We start from the raw sequence: 24687 nt of genomic DNA, 5'->3' as shown, positions 1-24687 counted from the left end.
ATGTGTATCGCTCCAGCTAGTAAAGCTGTTGTGATGATCAGCCTTAAAAAAAAAAAAGTGTACATCTACAGTTAACCTTTTATCCAATTTAATATTTACTTCAATCAAAGCTGGCTGTCAACACTCTAGAAGAACGTCACAGTAACAAAGGAGATGGAGGACAACGTGGTATCCCTGATGACATACAGCAAATTTACTAGGTAAGCATCAGCTGTTTACCATTATCCATCCTAAGGTTCAAGACATGATACAAATAAAAGAAAAAAAAGACAACAACTATCCCATGTTTTCTTGTGTGCATAAAGACTTGTTAGCAAAGGCTTGCCCCAGCCTTAGTCCCTCTTCCCTGGCTGTCCCATTCCTTGGGCTCACTCAATCTTCCATCCTGCCATGATGAACTAAATGAAGACCTGATTGCCACTGAAGTAGGTTTGGCAAAATAAAAGAGGTTTCTTTAAATATACGTACTGAGCAAAGCATGGAAAGAGAGGCAGGAAAAAGGAGGAGCACTCTGTCTGCAGCAATGCTCGCTCATGTTGCCTCAAAGTTGATGTGAGAGATGACTCCAGTCGGATGGAGTCACTACAAGCAGCAGCTCGGGCTCTCCATTGTGCCAGGGCAATTACAACGTTATGTTCCTCTAAAATTGCCACCACAGAGGAAAACATTGAAGGTCTTTTCTGCCGAACTCCCTGCACCTGCAGAGGACACTGGTACTCACCCATGTGCTCTCACTGCTTAGTATTATTCCAGAACTAGGAAGTACACAGTAAACAATTACCAACACCTTAGATGACTTCTGAATCTGCTCCGGTATGTAACAAAATTCACATTACTGATACAGTTCTGTTACCCAGCTTAAAAAAAAAGTGGGAAGTTGCACACACACTGGGAGAAAATGTCATTGCTGTTCTTGCCTGTTACCTATTGAAGGAAGCAGAGACTCTAAATTACTGCTGGTGACTGAAAGAGGCTTATTCACAAGCATGAACAAAAGGCCCCAGGTGCTTCAATAGAAACAGCTTGTGTGTAAATCAGATGAGTGACCCAACAGAACAACTTCATTTACAGCCTGATCTCAGAAAAATCTCAACAGCCTCTGTCCCCATCCACCGAGCAAGCCACGTGTCAAATGCTCACTTTTGTACTGTCAGCTCCACAAACAAGGGACTGGCCTCTGCGTTCTCTGCTTGAAAGCTGACTGACAAAATCCTCTCCTGAACTCCAGTCAATCCACATCGATTCTTCAAAACAAAGATACAGAGGCACAGAGGTTGGACCGCAGCCAAATGGGAATGCTGATACTGCTTGCTAAGTACTGGGCTGGGGTGCAGCAGCCTCTCCACCTTCCTTTCTCCCAATTGCATTAATACTTCGGATGTCTGTGCGCCTTCCTGACCCAGTGGTGCAAAGCTTTTAATTTATAACAGCTAAGCATCTTTAGGAGACAATAAGTGGCATTAGATAAGGAATTATTTGACAAAATACACATTTCTTTCTCTGTTTCTAAGTCCTGTCCCCTGAACTCTTGAAATATGTTTTCCCACTACAGAAATGCAGAGAACTGAGTTTGAAGCAAGCTCAGCATCCTCCTGACAGAGGCTGGTACCAGCTGCTCCACTGGTGATTAAATGGGCTTGCCTTGCTTTGAATTAAAATAGGCTGAGCTGAGTGGGCAGTGACACTGAGCTGAAGGGAAGCCATATTTTAACCTATCCAACTATTCTTGTAACTATACTGCAAGAACATTTTTGACTACATCAGATGTTTCACCACTAATAGCCTACCCTCTATTCCAATTATTTGATGTCCTAAAGACAAATCTCGGTACACATTCCTTGGCTAAACTTTTGCCACTGCTAAAAACTGGTTATTTACTTTATTTCCTATTGCACTACAAGATTATACGCTACAATTTCAGGCTGCTTTTTGATCAGATTTGTTCTCTTCTGGTCCTTCAGCAAATACAATATACTACAGGTAACTAACACAGTTTTAGTAAATTACGTTACAGGTCAGAAATATATCACCTTCTCCTCTAAAACTAAGTGGTTCTACATGAGGAAAAAACTGAAGTTGTTGAACTGCCACACTTTACAACTAAAGTGCACAGAAGGTGTGAAAATACAAATGCACTTTACTGAACTCACTGTAAACAGCAACAAAAATTGAACACTAGTTTAAGGATATTTTCTTTATAAACACTTTGAAGATCTTAATTAGACAGTAATATAGGATTAAAGCCTTTAATTGTCGCCCTTTTTTACATACTAAAGGGCAATAACCTACTAGGCATTGCTGAACCCTGCACTCAGCCTTGTGATAACCCGTGCACATAAAATGCCTTTGATTTACAGGCAACATAACATATATTTGTGCACAACATAACAAGTCAGTGGCAAAGCCAAAAAGGAAACCCTTTTTTTTTTTTCATTCCAATTGCTAATTTTGGTCAACCGTACACAAGACTAACTTCAGCTGCTAAGCATATCTATTTCAATCCTTTCCTAGTTCAGAATTATTCCTCTTCTAGCACCCTGTCCAGTGCTTTATGTAGTTCAGCTCTTGAGATAAATCAATATAATTTCTTCTTCTCCTGGGAGATGGGAATTAAGATCCTGTTCACGCAATATTTTCATTAAGGAGCACAAGTAGAATCTGACATGTTGACAAGAGAAGATGAAGAGTTTAAAAACAAAGAAAAGGGGCTTTAGCTGTTTGGTCCCACTGATCATAAGTGATGGAAGTGGACAGGGTTGTACAAAGAGAAACAGAAACAGGGCACAATTTGTAAATATTACTAAAATCGGGACAAGAGGCAAAGAGAATTACTACAAATTCTACCATGCAAACTGCAGCAAATAAAATAAAGGGACACTCAAAAACATAGTAAAACTAGATACACCAGGCCTGAGTGATGAGACAGGTCTTTCCACATTTATCACTCGAAAAGTCAAACATGGGATGGCTGGGAAGTACAATTCTCCTTGAAGAAGTCTCTTTCAGAGTACTGTTTCCTATATGCCTTTTAAATCTAAATGTAGGAAGTATGCCTTAGGAATTTTGACCCTTTACAATGCTTTATCAAATAAATGCTCAGATGTTATTAGGATCCTTAATATTCATGATTATTTTATAACACAACACAAAAAGCAGGACAAACCCCAAACCTTTCATGCCCACTCAGTTCCTCTTGTACTTTTTTTGGCCACATATTTAACTAAGCCAAGGCCAAAAATATAACACACATCACTTTCACAGTGTGTCTGATGTGCACTATTCCTGTCACCACAGAATGCAATACATCATATAAAATATATTAGATAAGGCAGCTGCTATTTACATTACAAACGTTGGTGTCATGAAACTTAATCCCAGAAATTCGCTTCTTGCTAAAGAGTGATTTGGGTTTATTTCTTTCGTCTAATTTTCATCCTTTTGACCTCCCATATATACATAAAAGTTAAAATACATCTTATATTTCTTCTCTCTGCTGTTCAGATAGGTACTTTCTTTGATTAAATATATGACATAGATACAGAGAAAAGAAATCCCCAGTGCAACCTGCGTGCTTTCACAATTAAAAATCTGCCAAATATATTTCATTTTTTAGCTCCAGTAGCACTTGATCTTATGGGGTTCTTAACCATGAAAAAGTTGTATGATATAGCCTCAAAAAAAATCCACAAAAATGGAACAAGAATTATTTTTAGTAGTTCTTTGTGGGGCTTTATTTTTTCTCTGTTTCCCCCCCATCCGAACTGTGGATACAAGGCATGCTAAATACGTAATTACATGAGAGAGCCACCCAGCTTTCAGAGGAGCCATTTCAGTGAATTGTGTAAATAATATGCCTTTAAAAACCCTCAACATATGAATACAGATTTACCATTTATGGAGCAGTTATATACCTGAGAGACAAAAATACCCATTTAAAAAAAAAAAATCCTGCCTAATTACAAACTTACCAAAGAGACTAGCGTGGCTCAGAGCAAATTAATACTTTTATAAGTTTCTCCAAAAGTTTGTCTTTTTTTCATTTGAAAAAAAAAAAAAAAACCACTTTTAAACCTGTAAGTCTTAATTAAGCCAAAAACTAGAGTTAGAATTTACACCTCCTTAATACTCCAGACCACTGGTTCTCTGCACTTAAAATAACGCTGACTTTCTTCGTCACTGACTTCTTGGCTGTTTTTCCATAGTAAGAAGATTAAGTTATAAAATAAAGAAGGAACTACAACATTCCTCAAAGTGTGACCATGAGAAGGATCTCCCAGGGTTCAACCAGCCCACAAGCTGTCAGCTCTTCCAGCTGGTACGTACTGCACCAGAATTGTGAAGGGCAACACACTGTTGCTGTCAGAACCAGCACTTTTCACAATTTCTCAGCTTCTATTGTGTTCAGGCGTTTAGGTCACACATATGGCGCCTATCAGAAGTGGTGTGTTCCTGTTTTGCTGTAAGAAAAGTCATTGAGCTACCTTACTAAGGGACCTCGAAGCATTTTTATGATCTACAGATCTAGCAACCCAACTCCTCACTTTTGGAAAGCAGAGAGTACGTTCCTAGTTCCTGCGGAACTCTTCAGAACAATCAGGTCTCACAAATCAGATGTTGAAACATGTTAGCAGGGTTCAAGCCCAGCACTCTTCCTCTATTCCAAACATAGGAGGTGCTGGGCTTCTTACACCCATGTTGATCACTGAATCCAGTGCAGAGGTTTTCCCACTCACCCTAAGGCTCGTGGGCTCAGTGCATTCTGCAAGCTCTGCTGTGCACAAACAGCTCAAACCACTGGAAATGATTTCTTTTCCCTTAGCCTCCCACTTTTCATGTAATTGCTCCGTAAATTTTCCTGAACGCACATATTATGCAAACTCTTCTCTAATCTTCTGGTAACTCCCTAGCTTACAGTAACTTTTTACAAGAGATTCCAGTTCACTAACTGCTCTTAAATATCAAAGATAAGGTACGTAGAAAAGGGATTACATATTCAGGCTATCCAAATATTTTCTTACCTGAACAGGATCCGGGAGGATCAAATCACAGCTTTTAGGTAAATGTTTGTGAAGAAACTTTTCCCTCAAAGAGTGGTTACTGGAGCTGTCGGAGCTCTGGGATTCAAGATCAACAGAACTGACGTGCCCCAGAAAGGAGCCAACTTCCCAGCTATAAGGTGTATGAGATCCTCAGCTGCCAAGCGCTAGAGGGAACTCATGTAGATCATATCTGAACTAGACAATACTAATGTTTTCATAATTACAGCTCTTTAATCTGGGAAGCTGATTTATCTAAAGCAGTGCACCTGCAGAGCTTTGATTCAGATGCCGTACCCATCCTTAAGGAGTGTAACAAGTAAAGACTTGTGCGTGCTTTAAGCAACAAAGATGGTGTTGTTAAACCCAAGACCTACCCAAACTTACTAAAAGCAATCTCATCAAGGTCTACAGCATGCCAACTACCTGATGGGTTAAAATGGAGATGCTCTTGGACTAGTTAGAGAAGAAACAGTTGCTATTAAGTTCCATCATGTCCAAAGCCTGATTTTGTCGGAACTTCTAACAATTTAAAATCTTATCATGTCACAAGAGATAAATGGAAGATGAAAGAGACAACCTGAGACTCAGCAGACCCAAAATCTAATTCTTTGAACAGGCATTCTGCATGTGCTTGAGTAAAGAGTAGCACAGGATCTCAGTCCCGCATCTGCACGGCAAGGACAACAGAACCACCCTGCCTGAGGGGTGCTAGAGACCAGAACGGGTGCTTAACTGTGCAGCTCTGACATGCAAACACCAAACACTGAACAACAGGGAGTGCAGAAGAGAGCAACAGTAAATCACTTTTGTAACAAAAAGCAGAAACAGCAATATACTAACTGTTTGAGCATCACTGGACCTGAACATCTACGAGGTTTAAAAAAAAATCCCCAAAACCTACTACTCTAAGAAATGAGTTGAAGCCTCCTCAGCTTGAGACACTTGTATACGTCAGGTCTGGAGTTCCATCACAAAAACTCCAGAGAAAAATCCTACATGGGTGGAGAGATTAAATGGATGTTTTGTTAGATTTTCCCCCTATCTTTAATTTTGTGTAATTCCTGAAAATTTCTCAGGATTATTATTTTATGCACATACCACACAAAAGCGTTCTGAGGATAACAGGCATGTCTTTGAAGCACTTGACATTCTCAAAATACTACATGAATGCCAAGTATTAAAAACAAACTTCAGAAAGAAAGCTTATTTCTACTTTCCACCCAAGGAATTAGTATCTGGATTGTAAAAAGCATATGGAACCATCAAAAATAGAATATATGTTTTAGAAGTTAAAGAGTAGATGCCAAATGATGAAATCAACCACTAGAACAAAATCAAAGTATTTCCAATCATTGCATTTTTTTCCTAGGAAAGTGCAGTTCTAGTGAAAGAATCCTGGTTTTGCCCCAGTCCTGCTTTTTCCACCCTGTTTTCCAGCTGACTTGACTGAAGTGCAGACCATTAATATCTCAAATGCCTTGTTTGATTACGCTGGCCTTTGCTGGTACCAATCTAGTTAAGGTAGCACCACGAATTTCCAGCATAAAACACATTTACAGGTTTATAACTTGGCTCTAAAAATTCTACTCCAGAAGACAGTGGGAGGCAGAAAGGCTCAGATGAACACATTATATTACATATCCTATGTGATGCATACTTGCTCATGATAGTATACGAAGGGAAGGGATCATCTGTAACTCTGAATTACCACGTTTCACAAGCCACTTAAAATGATACTTCTAACCTCCCTATTAAGGCAATCAAAATAATGTTTTGCAAGTGTTTCAGCTAATTAAGAGCCTAATTTGCCCAATTTCTCACTTTGGCTTAAATCATAGAAGGCATCAATATCATATAGGGATTGGAACATGTCTACTGACCGCAGTTATACACTAAAATTACCGCCGCCCTTCCCTCAGAAGTCAATGGCAGCCTGTCTTCAAAGGGTCAACATCTGGTGATGGGATGTTACAGGCTGCCAGCAGCACAATGCAGCCATTTGAAGAAAGGATTAACCGAAGATCAAGGCCAAATAAAATAACTGTAGGTGTTTGCCTTTTTGTAAGGGATAAACTCACAAGAAGCTGCTGGAGTAAAAAGAGCTTTCCAGGTTATTTAAAATCCTGTTCTTAAAGCAACACACATTTCTGGCCATCGGGATCGTATTTCCTCTAGCCCACATATGAGCACAGTACAGCTCTCCGCTGCAGCACAGCAACATTAAATAGAAAAAGCTGCCATTAAAGGGCAGAGGGTAATGACATTAGTGTGGGCGACCCATGCTCAGGTAGTGTTCAACTATTATCTCCAGTTTAAGTAGGCTGAAAATACGCAAATCCAGCCAGCACTGTTTTTAGATAAAATTGTCAGTTTTATGGATATTTATAGTATGTGTCCAGTCTTGCAGAACTCCATCTTCCTCCACCTCATCTGTAATATAAACTGCTTTTAGCCCACATTAATACAATGTGTTACTGGGATACTTCCCGCATTCTGTGTAAGCCAGGCAGCAGATCAATACTCAGCTACACCAAGGAAAAAAAATCACTAGAATCCTTTTAAAAAGGCAGACACCAGGAGGGATAAACCTGATGCACAGACAACATTCCATCTGGATGCATATGTAGATTGCTGCTTTTAAACAAATCAAAAGTGGCTTTCTTTCCGATACGTGGTTTTAAAGAACCTTACAGGTAGGGCCTTTGTATATATATCCTAAAGCAAATAAGCCTGACCTCAAAAAATTAACCTCTCTGCTTATGAGAACTCTTCCTTTTGATCAAAAATTGCCACCCTTTGTATCAACTCCCTTACCCATATACGTCCTGTGGTGAAATCACAGCACTCAAATTGGAACAGTAAAGCTATTTCCAAGACAGCATCTGCTGGTGACACAAGCGCAGGTTTATAACTTTTGCTTGGATCAAGGAGGAGTAAGGAGATTTAAGATAAAGGCTTTAGGACCAATAACACTAAAACAAACACCAAAAAGAAAGCAGCCACACAGAAGAGTATAAAAAATGTGCAGGTTCTTTTATTATTTGAGATTGCCTAATGTGAAATTCGCTAGCTGAACACTTTGTGTTTGTTCCCCCCCGCCCCCCGAGTATTTTTCAGAGGCAAAAATGCACATATCCCACCTGCATCAGAGCACTGACAACATAGCATAGCATGAACAGATGCAGGTCTGTTTGCCTCAGAAGTAAAAGAAAACAGAAAAGCCACACAGCCCTCTCCCTATTGTTCTCGCAACCTACCACATAAGGAAAACTGATGCCATGCCCCATAGGTCAACAAACTTGAGCTCTGAGAGACGTTAATTGCAGAGCTGAGATTCCTCTGAGACACCTTGCCTGCAGCTCAGCAAAGTTTAAATCAAGAGAACATTAGCTCCGGTGTCCCAGCTGACCTTCGCTAGTGGGGACTTCCAGACAGAGAGGGATGGGCTCTCAGAGAGAAGCTCCAAACCGCGCTTTGCCTTTGCAAGACATTACTCATCTGAAGCACTGGTTTGCAAATGTACTCCGGGACTCAACGCCCAACTTTTTATAAGCATTCGAGCTCCTCTCAGTTTCCCAGAAGGCGATGTAAACTGAGAGCAGCGAGCAACTTGCACGAACACGTCACCACTTACTACTTGGAAGATACTGAGACAAGACTGGAGAGGCTCAAAGCCATCCTGTTAGCACCTGCAGTGAAACCCAGGTGTTTCAAGGTTTTGTGCTGCTGTTGGTTTTAATTCTCTCCCGCTCCACACAGGTGACTTGTCTCTTTGTTTCCGTTGGGCTCACAGCTCCACGGATCCTTTCACCACCACTTTTCATCATTTTCCCAACTCCAGTTGCCACGACAACAGGATGCAGCTTATCTGTGCTGTTTTCATATTTCCAGCTTTTGTTGCCATAACAACACAATCTTTCTGGCTTTCGACAGAAACAGCAACTTTAAGCCCCGTATTCGGAAGGACGCCGGATCCTCTCGTGAAGATACACGTATGATGAAGAGATTGATACAGGCAATTTGTAAATTAAGCCATTTTTTTCTGAAGGGGGAATTTTTCACTCGCAAAAGTGAAAAAGCTGACAGCAATTGCTAGAGGCAGACTGCTGAGACAACTAAAGCCTGGCCTTTAATAACAGCCAGAGCAATATAGTGCTGGGCCGCTTCTGAGTGGGGAGTCCCCACAGTGTCAGATTGTGTCAAACTGCACAATTGTTATGTGATGTGAGTGAGTGTCCGCACTTGTTTCACCCAGTCAGACCTGAATTAGACGCTCGATGCAATTCTCTCGTGTTTTAACCCATTGGCCTCACCATTATTACCAGCGCCGCCGCCACGCAGCTTTGTGTTTGAAGGCGCGTTTTAATTCTGTAATTTGAGCTGCTGTTGCAGATTTCTTTTCAGACTCTGATCCTTTCTGCTTTCAGGTGACTGCTTTTTGAACTTTTATTTACAAGGAGTGCACATTCAGAAGACTTGTGAGAAAATGTTATACAAACACAGCATGCATAAACACAAAACAGTGATGGCTATGAAGGGTATCAGCTAACATGGCACCGTAACTTCATTATACCCTCATTTATGTACTTCACTAATGAGACAAGCACAGGTGTCCAACACAGTCCCTCACATGAGATGAATAACAATAATACAGTCCAACCTGCTTTAGCCATGCTTGGTATCCAGAAGATAAAAGTTGGAATCCATCTTTTGGCATGTGTATTCGGGGCTAGGAGAGAATAGACATAGAGAGAGACCTCCTTTTACACTGGGACCTAGCTAACCTAAGGCTAAATTCTGGAGTATTTTAAGCAATGCAGATTTTTATTTATTTATTTATTTATTACCAAAAAAATGTGAATGTTTAGTCCCCAGATTTTGTTTATTACCTCTGGTATCAGCTGCTTTAGGAACACTCTCCTAACAAATCCATCACTTTTTTTTTTTTAAACAATTTCCACCATTTTACATTTCAGCTGGGTACATAGAGATATTTCTTTACAATTCCCACACAAATGCACTTGGATAAGCACAGCGGCTGTGGTAGGTGCAGCACCAGAGACTAACAGCCTTTAATGATTTTTTTGCCAATGTGTAAAGCTAAACGGTACCAAAACAGCAGCAGTCAGGCTATGAGAGCACTTTTAGTCGCTCAACAATCAGACCAGACACTGGACAGTGTGAAAAGATTATGGAAAAACTCTGGAAAGGTACAGCCTTGACATGGGAATAGCAGGAAACCACACTCGCACACTATCATAAATTATGCCTCAAACTGAGAGGCAAATATAAACTCCTCCCTTTTTATTGATTCCATGCTTATCGGCTTGAGGAAAAGGCTAGATATCCAGTCGCTCTGGCAACACAAAGCATATAGTGTAACTTACAAATAAAGAAATGTAACAAAAATGAAACATTACCTGTCATAATATTCATTTGCGATTCAAAGATTCTCAGAATTTGCAAAACTATTTGAATTTAACCATGCCCCCCAAAAAAGGAGATGCTTAGGAACTAAACTGACATCTGAGCCACAGGACCAGACAGGACACACTCAGACACCAAGTTCACCATCCTTTTTAGTCCTGGCAATTACTTCACAGTCCCTTTCTTAATTCACTGTAAATTTCCGTCTAAAACAGCAGACGCATGTCCCCACTTCTACTTCTGGATGGCTGGAAACATCTCTCTGATTTTCAGAATAGATCTATTCAAGGTGAGTTTGTTCCCATTTGTTCTTGTGTCAACACAATATTTAGTTTGTACAAACTGCGTCCACCTTGGTACTTGTAACAGTAAAAATTAGAACTGGTTAGAGAGGAAAAATGCGTCAGCACTGAATGACTAATATTCACAGCTATGGCAGGGAGGCAGTTCAGCCTTGGAATTGGAAACAAAAACATGAACTGGAACATACGAAAATGTTCCCTATAAAGAGAAGTACACATACAGGATTTCAAAATATACTTTGAACCTTTGTTATCTTTGCTTCTCTCCAGCTGAAATTGAAATCCTCCTAAATCTTTCAAAATACTTGTAAGATTATGCCCTGGTGTCCTAGCCTGTAAACTCGGTTAAACATGATTTTTAATAACCACTATTGTGCTGATAAATTAAAGTCAAGTACATCTGGTTATGGCATTCACCTGCTGAGCTTGGACTTGCAATGCTTAACACATTAACAAACCATGTTTTAGGGGACTCCTTACACAGCTAGAAGCATCATGCTCCAAGACCTAATCCTTAGTTCAGCACTAACTTCATGGGTGGTTAGTCTCTCCACTACTGTAAAATGAGGACAACACTTATTTAACCCACCTCACAGGTCTGCTGAGAGGAACTGCTGACATTCCTACGTGCTTTGAAAACGGAAGAAACTACACAACATCCTACCTACCTAGCAAGAATGCTACAGAAACCCACATTTTACATCTGGCTCAAGAGCTTCGGTTGCTTTTTCGAAGTTGTACAGCATGGTATACCTAACAAGGGGAAAAAGAAAAAAAAAAACAGCCTTCATAAACAAGCAGAAATAATAACCTTTTGGTTAAATCAGTGTCAGGAGTACCAAGACCTGAATACCAGCCTCAGATCTGCCCAGGTTCACACAACAAATCTGTGAAAAATGACCTCGCTTCTTTCTCTGTTTCGGTCACCTGGCCTGCAAATTAAAGAATAACAGTAAAGCTTTCTCTTAGGACTGGCAGGCTGCTTAATGTTTGTAAAGACCAGCAGCCTCGAGTAGTCTGAGTAACTGATTTAAGAATGATTTAAACCATTTAATTTGAAGATCCTGGTGCTCCAAACATGTAACTATATTAACAGATCTTTTGCAACCACCAGGATTACTCCCATGCAGAAGTGTCTCCAACAAAGATAACACCGTATTTTTATTTATACAACTCTTAGCAACACTAATTCTTTGTGACTTCATTGCTTCAGCACTAGCAGTAAAAGTAATTAGGACTTTCAGCAGATTAGCAGCTACTGTAAACTTGATTTATTTTTCAATACTGATGAGTTAAATACACAAACAGGAGAAACCAAGACCCATCACCACACTTGCAAAAGCACCTCAGTGAGGCACGGCTCCTCTACATTTGATAAGTTATCCCCATTAATTAAAAATAATCTATGCAGAAGAGAAGCAAATCTTACCAGTACAAGGCATGTCACTACCCACACTTGCTGCTTATTCTGTTGAAGTGGGATATGTGCACAGGTGAGCCCCCATTCACATCAAATGCAAGCACTGATGGAAAAGCGTAACTTAAATAAAATCTCTGGAGCTCTAACTCATCAGCATTTAACTTATATACACTCACCATTGGCTCAACTTTATTTTACAACCAGTCTCCTAAATGTTGCCTTTGGTTCTCATAGCCACACTTTGAATGACCCCAGGAATGCCTTCTTCAGCACAAACAAGTAAGTACATCTGGTTAAACCTTTCTGAATTTCTGTGCCCAAATGACAGCAGACATGCAACTGCAAGTGACAGAAGAGGAACTCACATGTACCTTTATTTAAAAAAAAAATTAATTTTTTAAACCTTTAAATTAAAATAAATAAATAAAATCATCCTTCTTCCCCTGCCAGCCTTTAAAAGCTCTGGAACACTGACAAATATCTTGTTTGAAAGTTGTAGTATTTTATCAATCAACACTAAAATCCTCCAGAGTTACGACCCATTCAATTCAGGGCAATTCTATCAGCGACACAATTAATTGCCCAGCAAGATCTACTCATTTTTGGATTTTCATGAGCACACACTGTTTATGATCATGATTGCAGTGTCATTCAGAAGTGCAATATTATTTTCTTAGTGCCTGCTCCAGCATTTTCCATGACTAGAGGTTAGGCGCTACATTTTTTTCTCTCTTTTTCAATGCCCACCCCTGTGCTCACCTTCCTCAGAAGTAACTTGGCAAGCACTCTAACCGCTAACTTCTATCTTGTTTTTTCCAACCCTTAACTGGCTTCTTTCCTTTAGCAATCCACTCTTCCTTTTTCAATCCATTTGATTTCTGCTGTCCCCAGCAAGGCCTAGAACAACAGAATGATTTCTGAGAACAAGTCAGTAATTTAATATTCAGTGGTACCTTCTTCCCTTCCCTAAAAGGGCTGATTTTTAGAGGACATTTAATTACAGGCCTGAGTTCCTATTTTCTAAGCCTAAACACAACCCCTGAAGGCTTACAATATTTGAGTCACAGCTGGAGCTGTGGTTACTATACAGTTTAAATATCAGCCTCTTTACTGTGCAATTTGTTTTGAAAATCAAATCAGATGCCGTGTCATAAACAAGTGCTAATTAAGTACTGAGCGGAAATTGGGCTTTTTTGTGCAAGAAGGGTTCTTAAATATCTGCATCTTCACTTCCATAAGAAAAGATAAATATGTCAGAGCGATAATTATAAAGTGAAACCTACTATGGTACGTGCAGAGCAGTACTGCTGCCTCTCCGTTTTATCTGCTCCCACGTAAGAAGAAATAGGGGGGGAAATGAGACTCATATGAAATATATGTACGTACTAAGGATTTTATGAATCTGATCATAGAACCCATAATGCTTCCTTCCCCCTCAAAGAGGACACCGACTCGGGGTTTCCATCACGTACCGTTCAAGCAGGCAAGCTAAACCCATCGCTCTCTGTCACCGCAGAGCAACCGTAAAGCTACTTCTATTTTCCTTCCTTCTAAGTTATGATCTACAGCCAAGTATTTATTTGAAGATAACATTGCATTCATTAGATGTAACACCTTGTTTTGACAAATACCAAGTGAAGAAGAGGAATAATGCATTTTAATACTCTGAAGGTTGCCTCTGAGTAACAATATTCACGACTCCATTAACTAAGAGGCTTGTGGCTACAACGGCAGAATTAGATCTGTCACTCACTGACATGAGAGGGCATGGCCAGTTGCACTGAAGATCGTCCAGTTGAGATGACTTTCACAGTAAAGGAAAATATCCCCCATGGCCTAGAACTTGTTAATGAGGTTGTATGCATTACAGCAATAAATTGGATTCCTACTACACAACATACTGTCTCATGGCCCAAACAGATACCTTATTCCACTGCCCAAAGCACTGCTCAAAATAAGGGGCCGTTAAATCTGTGGACTCTAATTCAACAATAACAGATAGGATTTCAATTTCTTTCATTATTATTAGGAGAGAAATCCACCAACTCTCTGATACTAAAACCACAGGCTGCTAACATGTAAGCATTCCTGGGATTTTGGAGAAGGGATGAAGGACATCGAGCTGGTTGGCAGATCTCACAGTTCAATACATGAACTCCTTCTCAGGGACACAGCACTCCCAAGCAGGAGGCTCTGCCTCTGCCTGGAAGCTTAATGAATTCACCGCACATGGTGAACACGGCTACTCTAGTTCTTCAGTGAATTTGTCTGGAGTGTATTGACCAGGATATGTTCAAAACCCACTTATTGGCAAGCACTTATTTATATTCCTTGACAGATAAAAAGACAAGCTTTTATAGCCTGCAAGGGCTGCAGCTACAAGGAAAGCTACTTCAGTAAGGTGAAACATCAGGATACCTTCTTAAGGGCTCACAGGAATACTAAGCTACAGCATTCAAAACCAGATGGAGATCCGTGATGACACTCCATTAATCTTAAGACAAAGTAACAGCAAGCTCTATGAACATGCTTGCTATCACAGCATAAAGACATCCTCCTCATGCCCATGCATAAAAGCATCCCTGATTTCACATCCACTAGACATTTCACATCTGAAATTCAAGTTCAATCCCTTCAAGACTACAAAATCTAATGGCGAAGAGAAACCACGTCTCATGTTACTGTCTCGACTTGTGCAGAGTATCCAACAAGAATAGTGGCATCCATTACGTACAAAACAGAAGGTGGAAGCTTGTCCAAATCTCAAGAAAATTAAGACAGTGCTTTCTAAGTCTGTATCTTGTCTCTTTTTCCTAAACCCATATAAAAGCTGGAAAGCTCATCCTCGATACTAATTTCTCATTATGACTCAAGAGCATCAGGAATAAAAAAAATTGTGTTTCAGAAAAAAAAATAGAGCCAAGGTGAACAAAATTAAGAAGTCTGGAAAACTATGATTTCCATAATCAGTAAAAGAACCTCTAGCACTTTTACCTTCCCGATTTCCTACTCAATTCCAGGTAGCAGACCAAAAAAACAATACAGAAGAGATGGGTTAGAGATCTGTGCCAACTATCCTGCAAGGAAATGTGCATTTCACATTAAGCAGACAAATTTTTAAAGAGGAATACAATTATTTTTTTCTAAAGAAATTGAAACACTTTCGAGAACAAAATCCAGCATTCAACCACAACATTCTGGTTAGCTAGTCAGTCTTCTGAATACACAACACTCCAGTCAAACGCTTTCCTGTTCAATAAAATAATCAAAAAAACTTCCATTTTGCAAAAATGGCCATTCTGTCCCAATTAATTCCCCCCACAAAGCACTGTGCTACAATTACAACATGGAACCTATTCACTCCTAAGTAACTTGGAACCCATAAATAACTGCTCGGAGTATTTACCAGGATGTATTTAGTCTCCTTTCCTAAACGCCCTGTACTAAGGTCAGCTCCACGACAGTTCTCAGCTCCTCAAGACTGGCACAAGATGCAAATGATCCTTTGCCTGGCTCGACTAGAGAAAAGGCTTCCTTAAAACCAGGAGTACCTAGGAAGTATATTGTCTTGGAGGAAGGATTATGGTGCAAGAACAAAGCAGAAGTAACTGAAGATACCTCATCGGAGGTCTCTGGCAGCATCCTCATGCAGAACAAGTACATGTAACAAGACTAACGAGAACGAGTCTGAAACGTTGCAGGATTGGCTGCACAACCTTCAGAAAAAAATAATAGTAAAAAATACACACACATAAAAACCAGTACATACCATCTCCCAAGAAAGGAAATCTAAGACCAAGTTCTGATAACTATTGCCAAAATGAAGAACTCACCATGGGAGACCAAAGTAAATCTACTCCCAATTTAGAACAAATTAGAATTAGTGCTAGACTAACCCAATCTTCTTCTTTAAGAAGATCACTGAAGTCCAGACAAATTAGAAGTAGTTAAGCATTTGATAGATGACACGTAGGAAGTTACTAGTTAAAATGGAGAGGATTAGGATTAATACCGGAGTGGTAAGGAGGTTAAAAAACCAAAGAGGGTCGAGGATCACAGGTTATTTTGAAAAAGGAGAACCACTGACCGAGTTGTACAATTTGATCCTTGTTGAAATCAATTATTAATCTTAGAATTAATGTTCAAATATTCTCATTAATCACTAAAAGAGAATTACCAATGCACTGATGAAATTTGCTGAAAAAGTTAAGAGACATCATAACACATAGGGCACGGCATCCTGAAGATTTGAGTAATACAACTAACACAAGATGTGTATAAATCAGAAAGTAACATTATTCCCATGGCACCCAGCAACTGAGAAGAGGGGAACAGGCCTAGAGGTATGTTCAGATTCATTAGACAGTGATGGTTCACCAGTAAGATGAAGCCACAAAAACAGAAAATGCTACTACAGGATGTATAATATGAAAAGTTCTCTGTAGAAATACATTAGTATGAATCCTTTAGTACAAGGAACCCATAAAACCTCTCTGTAGAATACTGTGTATAGCTCTGACCACTCTTGTTCCAGGTAGATTAATCAAATTCCGCAGCTGTTTAAAAAAGATCTGCTAAGATGATAAAATGTTATACAAAACATCCCATGAGGAAAAGCAAAAGGAAGGAAAAATCCATCTCAGAGAATAGGAGGATACAACTGCTCCCCACAAATATATCCAGATGAGCACAGAGGACCAAGAAGAGCTGTTTAAGCTCGAGAACACTGACACAAGAACAAATGAGAATGAATTTGCCATGAATGAAGTTAAGCTGGAAAATAAGAATGAGGATTCTAGGTATCAAGTACTACAGTTTGGAATAGCCCTACAATACCATATCAAAGAAAATTCTACTCATCTAAGAAACTCCTCTGAGTAGGCTGCAAAAGAGACTACAGAGTACAGCCAATACAGGGGATTCAGACCCATGGTCCACAAAACCTGCTCCGATGCCACATGGAGATCTTTCCTGTCACTAAAGGGCTCTGTACTGTTTTGCCTCTGCATAAAGTCTTATTTTTAAGGTCAGTGAGAAACGGATATATATGATTATCCTCTTGTAAGTGGAAAAGTCTCAAGACATTTCTGCTTGTTTATAAAAAACAGCTGTAACAAAGTACAAAAACAATGCACTATACTGGAGTCATCCAAGTCAAAAAAAGGAAAAAAGGGAAAAAAGTTACAAAAATGCAGATGGAATGTAGATTTTTCTTTTAAACCTATTAGCAACAGAAAACCCCTTCTGTCATACTTGAAGAGGGTGTTAACATCGTCTAGGTTTCTTCAGAAAACTGCTGAGATGCTTCCAAGAAGCATCTTCTAAAATGAGACCGATCCCTGGTTCTTGAGACTACACCCACTTCTCATTGTTCTAATTTTTAGGAGATGAATGATGGCTGGCTGCATTCCTCAGTTCTGTTGAGAGCTTTGGCATACCAGAAGGAAGAGCATTCAGCAGATCCAACGAACCACCCCTCTGGAGAATCACAGCATCTTCCTATCAGACAGGAATTTGAAGGCCAGCTATCCATAAACTAAAAGCAACTCCCACATAACCACAGCTCTGTTCTGCAATGCTCTCACAATAAATTACAAATGATGTGCGTGGAGAGGGAGCGATTGTACTGTATGACAGACTTCCACACTAGACCATTTTTCCCTGAAGCAACCAGAGACTGCTTTGGCAGCCAAATGGGGCAAGCCTGGAAACTTCAAGATTTCCTTTTCCAGTCAGAACGCAGTCAAGCCCTGCTTTGTACCCACACAAAGACCACCATCACCTTTTCCCTGAGTATTGAGTCCATCCTCCTCCATTTGAAAAAACCTCATAAACTGTAAGAATAACTATGTCCTTAGATGCAATAATCAAACGAGCACTCCTACAAACTGCAAGAATCCACGTGGGCATAAAGCCAGGTGATGGAAAAAGCCACACCAGAATTCAGCACTCGCTGCTATCTCCCAAATTCCCTTTCTACAATCTTCTTCAGATCTATTTTGCTACAGATGCTTCCAAAGAGGATGGTGCAGACAGCCAGACTACAGTTAGAAGCACGCTTCATGCTGTCCTGCTAACGTACATCTGGACTCAGAAATTCATTCCTTCAAAGGACGTCCCTGCAACGTTTCCTTTCTTACCACTAAGGCTCTTTGCTTCTGCCAGTCTGAACTGGTTACTCCAGCAGATTCTGCCAAGAGGTTGCATGGCTCCAGCTCGCAGAGGGTAAACGCTCCTGTCCTTCCCTCAGGAAGGCTGGAAGGACCCCTCGCCATGCTTCCCTGTTCTTCCTCGTCCTCTCTTTCCTGCTGCTCTCATCAAGACGATGCAAAGACCCTGTTTCTGCAGTGGGGAGAAGGCAAATTAAATCAGATCTTTTCAATTGTTAGCACAGAAGACTAAAATCAGCAAATTTACGATCTTTTGTTTCTGAACAACATCATTGTGAAAAAGTGAAGGAATTTAAAACAAGAAGCCTCCACTGCAGCTTCTGCCATCACAGCTACCAAACCGGGCTGTGCACATAGAGCTGCAAGCAGGCTGGGCACCCATTGGCAAATGGAACCACGGAACTTGCAAATGAAGGAGAAAAAATGAATTTTAATGCAGTTTTTAGAAATACTTGTCATTGTTTCAGCACCACCATTTAGTGAATGGGACCGATTTCTCTCTCAGTAGGGGATGGTATTTTAATGATGTAACAGTGCACTTCCCAGAAGAAAGACAAGCCTCATGAGGCAGATTAAAACAAAGAATATTCAGATCCCATTAAAAACAGACAGTTTCAAGCCATTTTAAAAATTAATTTTGTTTAATGATAAAATGTGTTATCTTAACAGGTGGTTAGCCAATTGTAAAATTAACCAAAACATGGTTAGAAGCACAGGGGTAGCTATTAGAACAACTGGTTTCTTTTTTTTCTTCCTACTCTTATCAGGGTACCATATGACCCTACACAAATTCCTCCCGGTCATGACCTCAGGCAAATTTCTGAGTTTCAGTTTCCTCTTCTGCAAAGCGGGGGTAGTACGTGGCCAACACCAGACTTCCTCAAGAACTCAGACAAAAAAAATAAAAAATAATTAGAAAGTAGAGTTGTTTAATAAGCAGGACACATTCAATGTAAATCTCAAGATGTTTATTTCCCAGCAGTTACTGTGGAACCAGGTTTTTCTCAGCGCTAATCAGCTTCTCCATCAAGTGAACAGCTTCATGTTCGATCGCCTATTAATTATATTTTGAGCACCTACCATTTAGCTGCAGCCACTGGACTCTGCTATGCTGCAACTCATTTGCTGTTTCCACAGCTAAACAAATGCTGCATTCAGCCCTTCCGTGCAAAAGCACTTGAAATATATAAATAATATGCCTTGTTGAGCATCTCCTGAGTTGTAGGGAGGAGGAAATGAGGAAGACTGGAGAGAAGACAGAGCATTAGAAACACTAGTTGGCCACTGAGCATGCTTAAATACTACACAGGTCTCAGCAGCACACAGGGAGCTTTGAGGTGACACAATGTAAACAGACAATGAAGCAAGGAAACAGGGATAGCTTATTCCACTTGCATTGCTGAATTTAGTATGACAACTTTTATAAAATAAAATCAAGTGGCTCAGCTTGCTGGTTGTACACGTGGTCATTCATACCTTAAATGCTGTTGTAATGATCACTCAGAAAATGAATATGCCACAAAACGCATCCCTCTATTTAGATGACAAAAGTCAGTGGAATCCCATCACTCAATTCAGTGAAATTTCATAATTTTTAGGTGTAACTGACTTTCCCTGTAATAAAAGGCCTTTTCATTAACAAGCTTTATGGTACAAACAACTACCAGCAGAGTAAAATGAAAAAAAAAGTGGATGAGCACATCCACTTGACAAGATACCCAGTCAGCATTTGTACCACAGCAAACACTTTCTCCTCTCCACTTTAAATGTTTTTATAGCTTGAAGTGAATTTTAAATCAGATTAGAACATGAAGCTTCTCCTGCCATTTAATTTCTAGTCTCAAATCACTTTCCCCTAGCTCAGTGAGTGCTCACACTGAAAACAAACAAAGGGAAAACACTGGGTAACTTTACCTTTTCATCTCACTTACTGCCCAGAGATCAGAGCTTGTTTGGCCACTGGAAATGCTCTGATCAGGTTCTGTTGGGTTGGGTTTGTTTCCTCCCCTCCTCTCTCATTAAAGATCACCTCTTGAAGAGGCAATCTCCAAACACGGCATATTCCCTACCTTACCTCTGGAGACTACAGAATAATTTTATTTTCTTCTTTGGAAATCCTCATTACATCTTGCCATCTCCCAAACCACTACAGACTATCAAAAATGTTGACGCCACTGCACATATTTTGTACCTTCTAAAGATTATTTGGGAAAACCTTTGCCTAACCAAACTCTGTGGCTAGAACAGGCTGCTTTACCTCACTAATGAGAATGATAATTTAGTACCAAATACTCATGAGGAATTATAGCTCTGCTGACTGGCAAATAATTTGCCAAGGCAGATTAGTTTAGCTGCATAAAATAAATATCCACCTGCACATACTAGTACTAATCAGGGCGTGAAATTAAACTTTTTATTCAGTGGGAAATAACTGCTGCAAGGCGGCGATTTAGTCTGAGAAGCAAATATTAAGGTCAGCCTATTCTCTCTGATGTTTATAGTATATATAATAGTGCAAAGAGCACGGTGCAACAAATTCTGCTTTTTACGTCTATGAAACTAAATACTTCAGTGATGCGATAGCAAATTTGCCATTTGCTTTTCTAATTGCACACATTTAATGGAGCAAAGTGGCTGAACTGAAACATTACCAGAGAAGCAAGGGTAAAGTTAGCCAAGTACCAAAGGCCTACCCCGAGTGCAGAAAAACCTACAGCACAAAGAGTTTGGGGCAGAAGAAAAGAAATCAACATCTTCCTTACAACACACTAGTTCCAACAAATCCTCAAACTAAGCAAATGTTATTTCAGGTCTATTGGAGAAAAGGACTAAGTGTATATTCAATACTCAAGCAGGATTTAAAATCCCATATTTAGGAAGTAACTCTCTGCTATCCCAGCTATTTTACCAAATTACTCTCATTGCCTTCATGCCACCCTTGCTTTGGGTGCTCAGGATTCTCTGCCAAAGTTACCACAATGCAAATATGCTACTAGGAAGATGGTAAGACTCTTAAAGCGGTTTTAAAACAATAGCTAACAAGTCCTAGGTCTTTAAAATCTGAGTCCTACCGATGCCATAAATCAACAGAGTTCAGTGCAAATGGAACCTCTTGAAAGTATAAGCTTTTGTCTATCTGTTTTGTGTGTATGTATATAAATATATATATATATATGAATAAAAAGAGAAGGAAAAAAATAAACCAGGGATTCCAAGTCTGTTACCTTTCAGCCTCCAACCACACTGACTATTCCTTACTGTGTTGTCCTCCAGTTAGGCAGAAGCTCCTGCAAGCATTGTAATACCAAAATTAAGGAACTTAAGGGCTTTCTCACGGAGAAAAAAAAACGAACAGATGCATCTTAAAAAAAAAACAAACTGATTTTGCTTCTACTGTGACACTGGAAGGCAATATCAGGACCTCCTAGAGTCACATTGCCCAGAAATAAAAGGAAAACACTAACAGGGGTGAAGTGGGAAAATAGCCTCACGAAGAACACTATTATCAACATCTTCCTATTTACAAGGCAAGATATTAAATGAAGTATTGGAAATTGGTTCATTCAGAAAAACTGAGAAAGTGAAACTGCATTAAATAGCAGGTTATTGCTTGACAAACCATCCTAGCTAGGATCCCACACTGGTCAGGTACAGCTCCAAGCACTGCTAATTAAACACAGCTGAAGTTGTCACTAGTCCATTCAAGAAAACAGATGTTGCTTCATAGAGCCTTGATATTTTTCTTAAATACCTTTCAAAATGAGGAACAAAAAATATGAACTCTTATAAAAAGGGCTTTATTGTATTTTTATAGCATATTACATACCTTATAACAATCATTCCGTTAAGTGTGAATGTCAGTTTTATTTTCTGTCCCTTTTTTCCTGGCTATTTACAAGCTTTGTAAGAATCGTTCCTTAATTAAGTCTAAACATAGTTTTATATAAATGGATTCCTGGAATTAAAAACGTTCAGACTTAAGAAATGATTGTTACAGAGACTGTAACAGGCCGTAAAAAAGAATGCCACTTTAAACAAAGATTTCTCATTTTAATTAAAAAGATAATCATCAGAACATTCGTACACTTAACAGAACCATTTGAAGCTACTTTGAAAAAATATCTACTATTCTATGCAGGCATATGTAGTTTACTTTATATGACATTTAATCAAAGTCTCAGTTGAGCCTATTGCACTCAGGCTTTAAATACTGTATCTACAGTTTTAAGCGCTTCATTCAAATATGGAAGTTACTTATTGAGCACCTCATTCCTAGCACTTCTGTAAATGGTTATGAGAACAGAAATCCCATATTCTTGAAAGAATAAAAAAAGAGCTCTGTAAGGCATGTTTTTGTTGATGTTGTAGGGCTTTTTTTTTGTTTTTAAAGTAATGGGCATATCTGTCTCTCCTTTTATCTTGTGTATCGCTCTCTTAAACGCTGCACTTTACGAACAGTGTAGTTTTTTCTCTATAATGTTTTAGGAACGTGAAAAGGCACCGAGATGAAGTGAGACAGATCCCACTCCAGTAAAATCCTTGGTGCAGTTGCAGAACAGTGGACTATGTAATTCATAATATCGTATTTTAAATCTATAAGCTGGCTTTCACTCAAAAGAAGCTCTGAAAGATGGCATGCGGACTGCGTGACAGAAAACACTCATTCACCAGCAGCTACAGTCATCCCTGGTGAGCAGCAGCGTAGCATTGCATAATGCTAACACACAGCAGCTTAGTATCAGAAATAAGTTAGGCCTCCTTGAAACACAGAGGCAAACAGAGCAGGCAGATGAAGTTAAATGAATAACCTAAAGCTGAAAGCATGAGGTTATATATATTATAGCTGAACACACAACTGGAGAGCCGGTAGCAGCTATTAGCTAACTGCAATATTATTACTTCACTGGCCAGTAAGCAAGCCAATACCAGCCAGGAAGAACAAGGCCTTCTTTTAGTCTCGTCAAAAAGGTTACACACACAAGCACACAGGAAAGACACAGTCAAGTTTGTCTTTCAAGGCATCAAATATAGATACTTGGATGAAGTTTCCACGTGGCATTTTTCCATTAGCGTTGGACATTAAAAGAAAAATTGAATCACCAGGTCTGTCTTGCCTGATACCTTGTGACTCAGGAGAAATGCTCAAAGGCACTGCCAAAAATTAGGTACTGACATTTTTAAGTAGAAAAAGTAATATTTGCTAGAGGAGCCCAAAAATAACACCACCTACAGGGCTGGTTTTCAACATGAAATGAAACCTAGCAGAAATCCAGACCAAAAAACAAAGCGAGAAACTGAAAGACAATAGGCCTCACGCCTACAAAAGAGATTTGAATATTTCCCCAGGATGACACGGGTAGCACCTTAGCGGTTAGGAAACTCTCAGGGAAAACTCGGTAATTAACAGCAAAACCCACCTCAACCCGAGCTGCAACCACCTGGTGAGGAAGCAGAGCATGAAGCGCATCACGCAGTCGGATAATTCTCTGCGAATGATTCAGCATTAGCTGCGAAGACCTGCTACCTCCACGCAGCTAATTGTGCCCCTGCCATTACCGCTGCGAGGCAGACACAACAAGAGGCTTTCTCGCAGAGCCGAGCTGGTATTTACCGCTGATAGGATCTCACTTATCAGAGCAACCTGCCTGCGCCACACCCCCACGTACGGCAAGGAGAACACTGAAAGGCCTCACCGAGTCTGACAAACACACTTCTTCATCAATGTAATTAAAATGAGACGTGTACTAGATGGATATTTACTAAAGCAAAAGCCTGAGAGGTGTTAACAAAAGCCTTTCTCACTCTTCCCTCGCCGGTAAAAAAAATACCTTAAAAGTTCAGTGGGGATAGAAGGAAGCTCCATCTTCCATTGCACTTTTTACATGCATTTTGCATTCGAGGCGTATTTTAATAAAACATTAAGGAACTTGTTTTAGCTTTTAGTTCCCAGTGCAGCCTGATCCTTGCTAATTCTTCCCTTTATCTGGAGCTCTTAACAGATGCAGCTTCTGTAAGAGCAGCTCTCTCTCACGCTCAGGTCTCTCCCTAGTGTCAGGGAGCTCTATTGTGCAGGCGGAGCGCAGCCAGCTGCAAGACAGACAGGGAATCCCATGAGATAGGGCCTGGTACCTGCTGAAGATCTCAAATGCCTGGACTAAGGCCTTAGGCTGGGAATCGTAGCTCAGAGGGTGAAAAAAGTAGCCCAAGAGACATCAGGGCAACATGCTCGCAATGTTGTTGGCAGAAGGCAGAAACTTCTGCAGAAACTTTTCAGGATATGAAACTCGCTATCTCGCTGCAGGTTGTAATTACCAAGCTTGGCCAAACAC

The 24687-nt window shown here is 39.9% G+C and overlaps 1 protein-coding gene and 1 long non-coding RNA gene across 22 annotated transcripts in view; one reads left to right on the top strand and one right to left on the bottom strand.

The window, feature by feature from the left end:
- Positions 1-24687, bottom strand: part of BTRC (beta-transducin repeat containing E3 ubiquitin protein ligase) — a 119488-nt gene that overhangs the window by 93557 nt on the left and 1244 nt on the right. For 4 of the 21 annotated variants that reach the window (XM_067001005.1, XM_067001010.1, XM_067001012.1 and 1 more), the window contains exons 2-4: positions 21583-21645; positions 18329-18530; positions 9700-9768 (exon numbers count right to left, since the gene is read on the bottom strand). The exons of 4 other annotated variants lie outside the window; for them this stretch is intronic. In XM_067001005.1, coding sequence (XP_066857106.1) covers positions 9700-9768; positions 18329-18463 — 204 coding nt within the window. In that variant the 5' untranslated portion in view covers positions 18464-18530; positions 21583-21645. Of the gene's footprint in view, positions 1-9699; positions 9769-11436; positions 11522-12364; positions 12418-18328; positions 18531-19165; positions 21488-21582; positions 21646-23775; positions 24399-24687 lie in introns of those variants that run through there. 13 more of the 21 variants (XM_067001009.1, XM_067001014.1, XM_067001016.1 and 10 more) reach the window with 9 other exon arrangements.
- LOC125182371 (uncharacterized) lies at positions 8902-11505 on the top strand. Its single transcript, XR_007161959.2, has 3 exons — positions 8902-9031; positions 10682-10755; positions 11365-11505. It is a non-coding gene; the product is annotated as an uncharacterized lncRNA (long non-coding RNA).

The sequence above is a fragment of the Anser cygnoides genome, chromosome 7 (genome assembly GCF_040182565.1).
Source record: "Anser cygnoides isolate HZ-2024a breed goose chromosome 7, Taihu_goose_T2T_genome, whole genome shotgun sequence".
In the NCBI taxonomy this organism is placed as follows: domain Eukaryota; kingdom Metazoa; phylum Chordata; class Aves; order Anseriformes; family Anatidae; genus Anser; species Anser cygnoides.
This window is presented reverse-complemented; position numbering and strand designations above follow the sequence as displayed.